At 35.8% G+C, this 14,328-nt stretch overlaps 1 protein-coding gene across 6 annotated transcripts in view; it reads left to right on the top strand.

Annotated features, from left to right (window-relative positions):
• UBR3 (ubiquitin protein ligase E3 component n-recognin 3) overlaps nt 1-14,328 on the top strand; it is a 239,426-nt gene that overhangs the window by 43,791 nt on the left and 181,307 nt on the right. For all 6 annotated transcript variants that reach the window (XM_059167078.1, XM_059167073.1, XM_059167076.1 and 3 more), the window contains exon 6: nt 7,904-7,970. In XM_059167078.1, the coding sequence (XP_059023061.1) occupies nt 7,904-7,970 (67 nt within the window). The remainder of the gene's footprint in view (nt 1-7,903; nt 7,971-14,328) is intronic.

The raw sequence follows: 14,328 nt of genomic DNA, 5'->3' as shown, positions 1-14,328 counted from the left end.
GGGTCATGATCCCAGCATCCTGGGATCGAATCCCACATCAGGCTCCTTGCTCCACAGGGAGCCTGTTTCTCCCTCTGCCTCTGCCTGCCACTCTGCCTGCCTGTATTCTCTCTATCTCTCTGACAAATAAATAAATAAATAAAACCTTTAAAAAAAGAATTTTTATTTAAAAATTATTTAAAAATTCTTAAAAAAAAAGATATTAATTTATTTATTTGTCAGAGCACACATGTAAGGGAACGGCAGGCAGAGGAAGAAGCAGGCTCCCTGCTGAGCAAGGAGCCTGATGCGGGACTCGATATGATCATAATTTTTTATACAAACATATATTTATTAATGTTTTATTGATGTGTGTACCACAAGGTCTTTGCCTTTTTTTATTTTTAAAGATTTTACTTGCTTATTTGAGATAGCACTTGCACTGGCACAAGCCAGGGGTGGTGGGCAGAGGGAAAGAGGGCAAGGGAGAGGCAGGCTCTCTGCTGAGCAGGGACCCTGACTGTGGGGTCAATCCCAGGACCCTGGGATCATGACCTGAGTCAAAGGCAGATGCCTAATGGACCGAACCATCCAGGTACCCTTGTTTTTTGGTTCTGAACACATTTTCAAATCTTGAGTTAGTAATAGAAGAATCATATAATACAACAAAAACAAAAATTAGAATCAGGAGGAAGCAATTTGAAAGTTATAAAAATTACTAATGCTAGAGCGAAAAGAGAACTTAAAGTTCATTTTGCCTAACTTATACATGAAGAAGCTGAATTCCATGGAAATAACAGGTTCACTCAAGCTAGTGAATTTCATTTACTAGTTTTTGGTAGAGTTGGAAGTGGACACTAGGTCTCTTATCTAGTTGGTTTAGAGTTCTTTCTGTGAAGTGGATAAACGATCCTTTTTTTTTTTTTTTTTAAAGATTTTTATTTATTTGATAGAGAGAAAGATCACAGGTAGGCAGAGAGGCAGGCAGAGAGAGGGGGGGGGATGCAGGCTCCCTGCTGAGCAGAGAGCCCGATGCGGGGCTTGATCCCAGGACCCTGAGATCATGACCTGAGCCGAAAGCAGAGGCTTAACCCACTGAGCCACCCAGGTGCCCCCGATTCTTTTATTACTATTGTAGTACAACACATTTGTCCTAAACTTTGTGACCTAAAATTACCCTTTTTTTTCCCCTTACAATTTTATGGCTCAGGAATTTGGGACCCGCAGCTGGGCATTTCTCATTAGGGTTTCCTCATGAAGTTCTAATTAGTTGCTGGCTGCCACTGCAGTCCTCTAAGTCTCAGCTGAAGTGGAGATTTAAGGTGGCTTACCGACAGGACTGGTTGTTGATTGCTTACAGTCTGCAAGGAGCTCAGCTGGCTTTTGACCAGAGTGCCTGCAGGTGGCTTCTCCAGAGTGGAGGTCTCAAGTTGTTACATATTTACTGGCTTCTCCCAGATTTGAGCTGCTGGAGAGCAGAAGCTGGACAGCCTTTTCTGAGCTGGCCTTGGAAGTTACATTGTGTCACTAACAGACTGCATTTTATTAGTTGGCAGTTGTCAAGGTGGGTCCAGATTCAGTAGGAGGGGACATAGATCCCACCTCTAGAAGGAGGAGTGTCAAAGAATTTGTAAACACGTTTCAAAACTTCTAAGATATGACTTTGCTGTTTTTTTTTCCTGAATTCACTTGCTATCCAAAATAATGACTAGTGATTATAGCTAACTAACATACCAACAATTGATTATAGATTTTTCCATCTACTCAGTGCTTTTTTTTGTTGTTGTTGTTGGGAAAACTGTCACCTGACAGTGAAATAATGCTGTAAGCAGAAATGGCTATAGTAGGATTTTAATTAAAATTATAGAGTTTTCTTTAAGTGTGGTAGTTACTATTGAAGATCAAGAAAATGAAAGTTTACATTTAAGATTGTAAGATACATATTTTTAAAGTTGATCTTTACCTTTGTGAACTCCTTTTAACTCTGTAAAGGAGAAAGCTAATGCAGGAATAAGATAAATAGAGTATGACAGAAGAAGAGTACCCAGATACACATGTTCCTGAGCAAATAACCCATTTATGCCATTAAGCTATTAATGCCATTAATTTATACCATTATGAATTAAAATTCATTAAGGCTTTTAAAGCTATATTGATTTTTTTTCTGCAACTATAGGCCAAAATGTTATGTTTGCTTTTTAGTATTTATATTTGAAATTTAATGAAGACCTGGATATGGTTAAAGCTTAGAGTTTCTATACCCTTACCCTACAGGGCCATGGGATTATTGAGCAGATGTTTTTCATGATTTCATTCTTGTAATTTAACACTGATATAAAAAAACAGGATGAGAAGAGGGCAGTGACATCTTCATTATTACTGTAGAGAAATGATTGTAACAATTAAAAAAATGTAAGAATTTAGAATTGGAGAGACCCCAGAGGTAATCTGTTCTTACCCCTTTGTTTTAAAAATGAACAGATGTGAAACTATTAACAGCAGCAAGATTTCTATTTGTAAAGAGTTTTATTGAATGAGGGTACATATTGCAGTCGACTTAATTTTATTCATACAAGTTGTGTCAGAAATTTGTCTCTGCTCTCCCTAGAACATTATGTACTCAGCAGGGCTATTTATACACATGACATTCTTCATACTACTACTTCTTATTCTTTTTTTGTATAGCTCATATGAAATAGGAGTAGAAAATGTTGTTTGTGTTATATGGAACTGAAGAGAAAACAAGCACATTTGACTTTATAAAGTATTTTTAAATTTACATTTATATTAATTTTTTGTTTAGATTTATTTTAACCATCAGATAATTCAGTTCAAAAGAAGATTATCTGTAGTATTATATGTACATAGGTCTAATTAGAGTTTGTCAGAGAGAATAGGATCTTTTAAATCAAGATAATTTTTTAAGATTATATTCACTGTCGCCATTACCATAGCAATGTCCGTATGTGTGCAATGACCAGATCATTAATTTCTGTGACATTGATGTACTTAGCTATTAATACAGATGAAGGCATTTAAGACACTTTTCCCTCCGTGAAACTGTAAAATTATGAATGTCCATTGTGCAAAAATTAAAAAGTAGTAAAAAGCATAAAAAGAAAACATGGTAAATATTTTCAGCTGTACCATCCAGAGATAACCATGATTTATTAATTTTGTGTGTTTACTTCTAGTCTTTTTTTTTTCTTGCATACTTTTAGGTAATTGAGAAATACTTTAAGTTACTATGTAAATATGCTTTCAATACTCTTGCCTTTATTCAAGACAGAATCCAGATGAGCAGTTAAAACTAATTTGTCAAAGTGTGGCAAAAGCAGGATTATTGAAATTGAAAGACAGTGTTGCTTTTCATAAATTAATAGGTAAAAGAAAAAAATTAGTATTATTTAGTTTTATTTTGGGGTAGAAGGCTTAATTCTAATCATAAAAAATTACATTAATGGTTATGAGGTAGAGAATCATAGAAACTTTAGGCAGGAGCTTAGAAATGTCTAGTGAATTGCTTTTCCAGTGCAGGAATTGATTTTACAACATTCCTGACAGTTGGTAAGCCTTTTCATAAACACTTGGAATGATAGGGAGTTTACTTAGTTTCTGAGGCAACTTGTTCTTTTGTTTGATAGCTCTAATTATTATATATAAGGATGTTCTCAATACTTGCTAAATATTGTAATTTTCACACATTTCTTATTTTTTTCCTTTAGAAGTATTTTTATTTTTTTAAAGATTTATTTACTTACTTGAGAGAGCAGGCGAGCTGGAGTGCACAGGTATGCCATTGGGAGCACAGCAGGAAAGGGCAGAGGAGAGGGAAAAGCAGACTCCCTGCTGGGCAGGGAGCCCTATGCAGGGCTGATCTCAGGACCCTGAGATTGTGACCTATGCCAAAGGCAGATGCTTAACTGACTGAGCCACCCAGTTGTCCCTGAAAAGTTTTTGTTTTTACTTCTATAAGACACCTCCTTAAATATTTAGCTTTAGTGATTTAATATTTTCTGCTGTACATGCCTTTTTCATCTATTCACTCCCCTTTCAGTGTGTGATTTGATTCCATACACAGGCATGGGCTCTCTTTCGATAAGCATACTGTTGGTTAAGGTCCATTTTTTTTTTTTTTCTTTTTTTGTAGGCCTTTTAGCATTTATGCTAGATGTTGGCAGGAACCCAGTGGTCAAAAATGAAATGCCTAGGTTTTGACCCTCCTATCCCTCCAACACTGAACAGTTGACAAGCTAGAGGTCCCTCTCTGCTTTATACTTGTAAAGTTGATTTAAAGTAAACAGTCTCAGCTTATAGTGGCTTACTTAAGTCTGTGTTTCATTTTATTGTTCTAATCTTCAAGATCTTTGGATTTTATTTTTATAACCTGATATGTTATATATTCCTTTTAGCCTTGTATATTCTGTATTAACAGCCTTTGAGTATTATTTTAACCATCTGTGAATTTACCAACTTCTTTTTATGGAGGTCATTTTTTTTCATCTGCTCAGTAAATTCATAAAATAAGAAAGGTTAATTTGGTTGTAAATTTTACAGGCTAGGAATTTGAATGGGTTTTGGGGATCTTATCTCATTTTGGACGTTATACATATTTTTGTGCCTGAAACACATGTGGTAAGGTGTCATTTCCCTGCCCAGGTATTATTTAAGAGTTCAAAAGTGTTTTTCTGGGCTGCGCAAATGCTCTCTGGATAGAGGTTGTACTTGATTTCCTTCCTTCCTTGTCCATTGAACTGTGATTTTTTTCCCAGGGTTCTTTCTCTGCTGCTTCTTCATGGATAAATAGGGAAGAGCTAAAACTTACTATCATGGATTTGGGGTTGAGTGTGGCACTGTGGTTATGATAACTGTATTTTCATCTTCCTTAATCCTGAAATTCCCACCTTTGGGAATTCTTCCAGTTGTTAGAAGTATTGTTTTTCTCAAGACAAAATGTGGGACTTGTAATAGATAGCATAGTAATCAGTTATCTTGAGCAGATCGTCACAGGATTGGAAATTAGAACCATATTTAAAATTTATTTATTAACTTAAAACTATAATCCATATTCATTGTTGAATAAATAGAAAATAAATGTTAACAAAAATATAAAATTATATATTACTCTATTATTTAGAGGTGGCTAATTGTAGACATCTGTAATCTAACAGATTTTATATATAGTATATTTTAATAGTTTAATGGTTTCATCCTATACATACTACTCTATAGCCTGCTTTTCTCACTAATGACAGTTTTGAACTTCATAAGGAATATATTTTAACAGGTTTTATATGTGTATGTTATCAGTACTTAAATGTTTTATACTCTTTATGCTATTCTATATAGCATGCCTTTTTAATTTTTAATAATGGTTTTTGAAGAAATATCTGGTCACAATGAAAATAGATCTCTAGCATTGTTTTCCTTAGAGTTCAGGTATGCTCTGATTTATTTACCTAATCACCTGCTGTTGGAAGCCAAAGTTTCTTTTATTTTGCGTTACAGGTAACATTATGATAAATAGTTATTCATCTAGTCCTTATTCACTTATCTGTTTCTTTAGGATAAATTCCTATAACTAAAACTTCCGTTGCAATGATAAATATACCTAGCGGCTTTTGACATGTGTATTGACAAATGGCCATTCAGAAAAATTGCAAGAGTGTGCATTTTTCCCTCCCTTCCTTGTATCTCCCTTCCTAGCTGTATTTGATAATGTACCATGATGTGAAACCAAACTTACTGGTCTGTTTCCAGATTTCATCATTGTGGTTTTGTTCATGCTGTCTTTTCTTGGAATGGCTTTCCTCTCCTTTGCTTGGTTAATTTTACTTGTTTTTTATACTGTAAGGTTGGGAAATTTATAGAACTTTGTTATGCCATGACCATTGCTTGATCAAGGATGCTCTTTTTATAGGGAGTTTGTATTTGAAATTATGAAGTAATCCTAGCCTGGGTTTTAGATTTTTTCCCCCCTCAAATTTGTCTTTTCTCTGAGGATTGGGAGAACAGTTTTACAAATGGCTGATAGATAGCTAGATCTCACACTTTAGAGCCCTCTGGACCCTGTGTCATGATTTTATATTCTTGTGTCTGCTTTTTGTCTCTTAAGCCTCCAAATTTCATTTTGGCAAGTTACTCCAAGAGAAAGTGAAGGTGGTAGAAGAGGAGGAGAGTGTAGTTTGACTGTTAGTACTGCTGCCAGGTGGTAGGTGGTCAGAGAGGACTGGCAGAGGTCGGGATTCACAGGGAGGGCATACGGAAGTGCTGGGTAAATGCTAATTGACAGAGCTAAATGGTGTCTTTGGAAAATCGAAGCCCTGAGGATGGATGCTAGGTTTGCCAGAAACCTGAAGTTAAGGCTGTGGTGTGTAGGCCAAGAAAGCCATACTAGTTGATAAAACAGCAGCATGAAGCCAAGACTGACTACTTTTCTGCTTTGGAGATTTGGTGGGCTGTAATTGAGAAAGTACCTGGGAATTTGTACCACAGTTCGAACTGCCACCACCAGCACAACACCATTGTTAGTACAGCAGACTACCACATGTCTTTATAAGATCATTTGGCTCATATATGTTGGAAAATAGGAAAAAGATGTCAGTATTACATGGAGGTTTGGGATTCCTATGCAGTCTTTCCTAGTTCAGGAGAACTAGGATAATGCGTTGTAGAATCCTGTCCTTCAGCTGGAGGGGAAAAAAACGTGAATTCTGCTGCAAGGGCAGCAGGAACCTTTTCAGCAACATTTAAAGAAATTTAGAAATGAGCACTTGCATCCAGGGCTCTCTCCCCAGGAGGCACACTTCTAGCTTCACATTGGTTGCAGGAGGAGTAGGCTGTTGCTTCCTCTGCTCCTTTTCCCTCTGTGCTCTCTTAGCTGGCTAGATTCCCATTCTGTTGTTGTGATGCTGTGCTAACATCCCCTGAGACAGCCTCAAACCACTGTATGATGTTGGTGTGGGAATCCAAATGATATCCCCAGAGACTGATTATTGCTTTTGTTACTTCTCTGGTTACAAACTTGAATAGATTGTAAAGGTTTAGAATACACCCTGCCCCTCATCTTTTTTTCTCCATAGGCTTTCTTATTTTTCATTTGAGTTTTTTTAGGAATGAATATATCACATATAAGCAGAAATGCCTGTATTTCCTTCTTGGATTTTTTTTCCCTAAGTAACTTAAAAAAAGTTTTTTTTAAACTGTCAATTTAGCTTTTAATGTCCTATATTTATTTTTCAGAATTTGATTTTTTGAACTCATTTTTTCTCTCAGATCCTCCAAAACCTTTTCTCTATTCATTGTTTTAGCCCTCTTCCCTTGCTTTCCTTTCTTCCTGTGCTAATCTGCTTTCCTCCTCCTCTTTATATTCTTTGTGCATTTGATGTTACATTTATAAGGTTAGGAAAGTTTTTTTAATAGGAAATTTTTTATTTTGACATTTTCGGGTCTTACAAGTCTTTCATTAAAAGCGCAGATTAAATTTAAGAGTTCTTGTATTTTGGGCGCCTGGGTGGCTCAGTGGGTTAAGCCACTGCCTTCAGCTCGGGTCATGATCTCAGGGTCCTGGGATCGAGTCCCGCATCGGGCCCTCTGCTCAGCAGGGAGCCTGCTTCCCTCTCTCTCTCTCTGGCTGCCTCTCCATCTACTTGTGATTTCTCTCTGTCAAATTAATAAATAAAAAATCTTAAAAAAAAAAAAAGAGTTCTTGTATTTTAATACTAAGGATTTTCATTATATATTCTAATTTTAAAATAAAAAAATTTATTATGGTATATACATAAAAGTGAAATGTGTTGATTAATACTATGTAAGCATGCCTGTGTTACATATTTAACATAATTTGTAAGCATATTTCTACTTTATGTGAAATGTATACTTCATGAATAGGACTGTGTATGATACTAATTTTGTTTTCCTCCAGGAGGATCAGGATGGGAGTCAAGGTCTGGGCAAGAGAAAGAGGGTCAAACTAAGCAGTAGCACCAAAGGTATTTATATTTAATTTTTTCCTTGTGTAAAAAGCTAAAAATGAAAAACAAGAAACAGATTTTTTACTATAGACACAAACTGATAGTTAACAGAGGGGAGGTAGGTGGGAGGATGGGTTAAACAGGTGATGGGGGAGTAAGGAGTGCACTTGTTGTGATGAGTACCAGGTGATTTATGGAGTGTTAAATCACTCTGTTGTATACCTGAAACTAATGTGACACTGTATGTTAATTAACTGGAATTTAAATGAAAACTTAAAAAAAAAGCTAAAACTGTTTAATCATTAAGAACACTTAGTGGGCTAGCCATTTTGAAGGGAGAGTTATGTTCTTACATTTGTCTAATGATGGAGAAAGTATTGTTAGGGGGGTGATTGTGGGGGACCTCAAAAGCAAATGAAACCCTTACTATTAGAATTTTGTCTATTTATTTGTTTCATAAGATGTGCATTATAATATTTGAGCCATTAAAAAAGTGAATCTTTTCACTGATTCCTTGATTTGGATCCAGTGTTTTTGGTATAAAGTTTAGATTGAGTTACATCTTTTTATAATCTGGGGTATGTAGTTTCTACAGTGAAAAAACATAAGTATGGGAGAGATGGTGAGAGAGGGAGGTGGGAGGCGGGAGAGAATAAAAATGAGTGGCACTTTTTTAACGGTTCAGGTAGGGCTCAATATGTTTGCTCAAAGGAGGAAGTAGGTACGTCTGTAGTAAGGGACTAGATTAGTGATAATAATGAGTAATATTTATTGATCTTTTTGTACATGCTAGACATAGTGCCAGGTATTTCACATAAGTTGGTTCATTTGATTCTTAAAGTCACCATACAAAACAGTAATTATTATTGTTATTATTTTTATTGCTGTTATTACTATTTTATGAATGAGGAAATGGAGGCATATTAGAGATCACAACTAAATGAGAAATAGATCCTTAATTCAAATACCAGAACCTAAGCTGTTAATCACTGTTTTCTTGACCCTTACTAAAAAATTTTCTAGAGTACTTGTTACTCGTTGACAGCCTGTGCTCTGGATTTTTGCCATGGATTTCCAAATCTTAACATGGTCTATATCCTGGGATAGTATGGTCTGTCTGTTAGAGAGTCTCCAGATGTTGAATTATTATTTTGATGAAGATAATTATTATTTCTGGTGCTGAGTGTATCTCGTGGAATATTTACAACTGCTTAGAAAGGTGGAGCAAGCAGGCAGTTTTAGTTGAGGCTCATTTTGCAAGTCTGTTCAGAGTTAGTTATGCTGCTGCATTTAATTTGGGGCTCCTAGTGTTGGGGACAGCTCAAGATCCTTCTAGCCAGACTAAGAAGACAGTAAACAGATTAACAGGAGAAAATAAAATTTAATGGTGTATGTATGGGGAATTCACACAGATGTGGAAATTCCCAAAACAGGCAAAATAAAGTATATAGGTGATTCTGAACTAGGGAGAAATGGGTAAGGGTCTGGAACTGCAAAGGGAAGACATGCAAATCACAGGAAGATGGGAAAGAGTAAATATTTGATAAATAAATATTTGCTGGGCCTCTTAGAAACAATGGGACACAGGTCTTGCTAGGTTCCTCCCTGTCTACCATACTTAGTTTATATCATAATGTAGTTATCTATGGTGATAGCTCTCTTTCTGGAGCAGGTCCTCTATCCAAATTCTTTTTAGTTGTTGATGGGGAAGGCAAAGAGGTTTTCCTGAATTTGCTGGATTTTGATTGCTTTTGTTTGATATAGTTGACACACAAAGTTACATTAGTTTCAAGTATACAACTTAGTGATTTGACAAGTTTCTACGTTATGGTATGTTCACAAGTGTAGGTAGCTACCATCTGTCCTGTAACATCACTATGGCAGGATCACTAACTGTATTCCTTATGGTCTGCTTTTTATTCCTGCGACTTACTGATTCCATAATTGCAGGCTAGTATCTCCCTCTCTCCTTCACCCTTTTTTGGTTATCTCCCCACCTGTTCTGTTCTGGCAACCATCAGTTTGTTCTGTGTATTGATAGGTCTTCTGATTCTGCTCTGCATGTGTGTGTGTATGTGTGTATACACACATGTATTTACATATATATATATATTTATTTATTTTAGATTTCGCCTATGAGTGGAATCATATGGTATTTGTCTTTCTCAGTTTGACTTATTTCACTTAGCATCATATCCTCTAGGTCCATCATGTTGTCTCATGACAATCCCATCCTTCATTATGGGTGCCTAATGTTCCATTGTGTATATATACCACATTTTCCTTATCCATTTGTCTGTTGATGGAAACTTCCATATCTTGGCCATTGTAAACAATGCTGCAGTAAACATAGGGGTGCCTATATCTTTTCAAATTAGTGTTTTGGTTTTCTTTGGTTAAATACCCAGTAGTGGAATTACTGGATTACATGGTATTTCTGTGTTTATTTTTTTGAGAAACCTCCTCATCTTCATACCAAAGGAGTCCATCTTGGGGTGGCCTGCCCTTGGCTCCACCCTAGCAAAGGGCATGAAATTTGATCTGTGGTCCAGGATGCACATGTGTACACATGTTCCCCTTCTTCCTTTCCTAGCAGGGAAATTTTGATGCCTGAAGGAAATGAGAACTAATATGGTGACCTGGCCTTTGACTTACCAGAGTTGTCTGTGTGTTTACCTGAGTCCTTGACATACATCTGAGTTGAAGTGGACTCTTAGATACATACTTGAGTTTCAGTTTTAGAGATGTCTTAAAAAAATACTTGATATGGTGTGAGAGGTCATTGTTTTCCTACAGTCTGGTCAAATGTTGGGTGAAGATACTTTCTATGGAGACTTAAAATTGAAGCTTATTTTATTCCTGATTTTTTTTCATATTTGAGATTAGATTCTCTTCTTTCCTCCACTGGTGAGAAGTGCTACAGAGATTTAAGACTTGATCAGTTACCAATTTTTCTTTAAGTATGTGCATGGAAGAAATGGCTTTTTGAATTAGTAGAACCTCTGTTTTCAAAAAGTGGTAGTTGTTTTTGAAGATAACAGAAGTCCAAGAATTGGTTTAGTTTTTGTAAGAATTTGGTTCAGTGGTTTGAAAGTGAGCTGAAAATAAAAGATAATAATAGGCAAGAGGTTGAGGCACTGTGCCACATTCACTGTCTCTTCTCTAAACCTAAATGTTAAGGATGAAGAAACGGAGGCCTATAGGGCTTCAGCTAACATGGCTGAGATTATTGAGCTCCTGAGTTATGGATTCTGGACTCAGCTGTCTAATGAAAATCTTTATGTTACTCATGCATTTGTACCACATACTGATTGCTCAAAAATCTCTTTTTACAGTTTGGCTTAAGGTAGTTTAGGCTTTCTAAAAATCATGACAATTTAAATCCAGATTTTAAAGGCAAATATGTGGTTATACATAACTAATGGAAGCATTCTAACCACATCTCCATAGCATAACACAAAGCACATCACTCATGTTTTAAATATCTTGGGGAAAATGACATCACTTATTTTAAGAACAATAACAGTGAAGATACTGTGGTTTTTTTTCTTTGGCAATGAAAAAATGGAATCATACATAATTGCAGTTATTTTTATTTTACTATTTGCTGTAGCTTCTCTGGTTCATTTGGATTATTTATTTTAAAAAATGAATACCTTTTTCTATATATATATACACACATATATATAATATATATATATACACACACAAATATATATAATATATATATAATAATTATGGTAGCTCCAGGCTTTCATTTGGCAAATGCAGACTTGCAGAGTCATAACTGAGTTCTAAGGTTAATACTACAAGTTTTTTTAACTTTGTAAATATTTTTAGAAACACTTATCTTTGAGGATTTAATTAATTTATTTTTTTGGTAGTATAAAATTTTCAATCATATTAGTGCTAAATGAATTGTAAGACTTAAACTGACATCAGTAATATGCTCTGGGTTATATTCAAAATTAGAATATAATTTTGTCCGTCTGATTGACTTGGGCCCTAATTTTATTTTTTTGGCTTTGAATCTGTCAGTGTGTGCCTTTGAATATATTTTACCTCAGTTTTTGCAAGATTTATTTATTTCTATTTTTAAAATCATTGTTGTATCCTGGGAATGATCTAATTCAGGAGGAAGATATTTCTGTTTTATAAGTAGAAAATTCTGACATTTAGAAAATAAAGAATAAATAGTTTCCACTGAGATGTATAGTATAGTTATATATAAATTTTTTTTTAATTTTTGAAGATTTTTATTTGTTTATTTGACAGACAGGGATCACAAGTAGGCAGAGCAGCAGGCAGAGAGAGAGAGAGAGAAGCAGGCTATCTGCTGAGCAGAGAGCCTGATGTGGGGCTTGATCCCAGGATCCTGGCCTGAGCCACCCAGGCGCCCCTGCATTTATATTTTTATCGCTATTAAATGTTAAATCTTAAATATAAATCCTTATATTTATACCAAAGGCAAACTGAAAGGGAGTTAGGAAATTGGGATATAACTTTTGGCTCTCTGTAGTTAAATTTGTAGTATCTCCAGAATAATGGAGATTCTAAAAGTTATTCTAAAAATAATGGGTTATTAATTATTAACAGAAAAATTGGGTTAAAGTTGTGTCTAATAAGTATTGATTCAAGCCTGTTAAAATCAGAATGTTTTAGGGGCACCTGGGTGGCTCAGTGGGTTAAAGCCTCTGCCTTTGGCTCAGGTCATGATCCCAGGGTCCTGGGATTGATCCCCGCATCAGGCTCTCTGCTCAGCAGGGAGCCTGCTTCCCCCCCCCCTCCTGCCTGCCTCTCTGCCTATTTGTGATCTCTGTCTGTCAAATAAAATCTTTAAAAAAAAATCAGAATGTTTTAAAGAAGAATCAAGAGAGATATGGCATGCTTATTGATGGCCTGCTTATTGTTACATTTTTAAAAAAAGATTTTATTTATTTTGGAGAGAGAGTGTGTGAGTGCAAGAAGGGGAAGGAGCAGAGGGAGAGGGACAAGCACACCCTGTGCTGAGCGTAGAGCCAAATGTAGGGCTAAATCTCAGGACCCTGACACGATAACCTGAGTCGAAATCAAGAGTTGGATGCTTAACTGGCTGAGCCCCTCATTTGCCCTTATTGTGACATTTTTAGACCCATGACCTGAGGAGATGTGGTGTGACCACATTACTCAGTAATAGGAGAACTGTGAGACTGAGGTAGGGTAGGGTTAATTGAAAAAATGCTTCAGGGTTACTCTACAAGACAACTTGAACTATAATTCAATTTAGGGCTATACATGGGTATTTTGTCGTATGTAATACTACTTTTTAGAATCCTTTGTTTAACTCTAGTCCTTGTGTAAGCATTATCACTGAACCAATCCATTCACAGTTGACACTTGTTGTATCCTCTAAAGTGTCCTTATAATGGACCTGATAATCCAGAGAAGTAGCCTAAGCCCAAGATCATTTCTTCCAACAAAGATGAAGTCAGAATTTTGTAGTTCTTTTTTAGGGATAGACACTAAGGTGAGAGAAGGAAATAGCCAAAGTATTAAAAATATTCAGTTCATTATATACCTGTTGAGACCTTTCTGTTGATTCAGTGTGACAAGGTTGCAGAGATTAGTAGGAGACAGAGTAGTCCTCAAGGAGTAGCTTAGAAATTGGCTGTGTAGTAATTTTATCCCTTTTTGAATCCTTATATTTAAAAGGGGCATCCATTTTCTGTTTCCCTGTGCATAAAGAAGGGCATCTTGAGTCCAGAGAAAGTAAGAATGTATAGCATTCTTTATAATTTTCCTGGTATATTCTTACTAGGTAAGAAGTAAATGCTTCTATATATACTAGAGTAAGCAATACATTAGTAATTACTTCCTGTAGCAAAATTAGTATTTCATTTCTAGATTTTTTTTTTTTTTTGTCAGAGAGAGAGAGAGAGAGCGAGAGCGAGCGCACAGGCAGAGTGGCAGGCAGAGTCAGAGGGAGAGGCAGGCTCCCCACGAGGCAAGGAGCCCGATGTGGGACTCGATCCCAGGACGCTGGGATCATGACCTGAGCCGAAGGCAGCTGCTTAACCAACTGAGCCACCCAGGCGTCCCATTAGTATTTCATTTCTGAAGAACAATTTTAAAGAAATAAATTATTGACTCCTATAACAATTTCCCCCCTTTTCTTTAAAAACTAAAAATGAAAAGATTCAATAACTTTGGGCTTTATGTCTTTAATATTTTGTTTTTAGCTTAAAATTATTATTACTATTAATATTAGTAAAATACCATAAATATTGTTCTTGTAGGATAATTATTTTGAATCTTAGAAATTTTAGATAAATTACTTATGTTAAGGGCAAGTAATTACTTATTTTTTAAGTAACTGCTTCCTATTTAAATATAAAGA

The sequence above is a fragment of the Mustela lutreola genome, chromosome 3, assembly GCF_030435805.1.
Source record: "Mustela lutreola isolate mMusLut2 chromosome 3, mMusLut2.pri, whole genome shotgun sequence".
Classification (NCBI taxonomy): Eukaryota; Metazoa; Chordata; class Mammalia; order Carnivora; family Mustelidae; genus Mustela; species Mustela lutreola.
The sequence above is the reverse complement of the archived record's forward strand: the minus strand, read 5'-3'. Positions and strand labels throughout refer to the sequence as shown.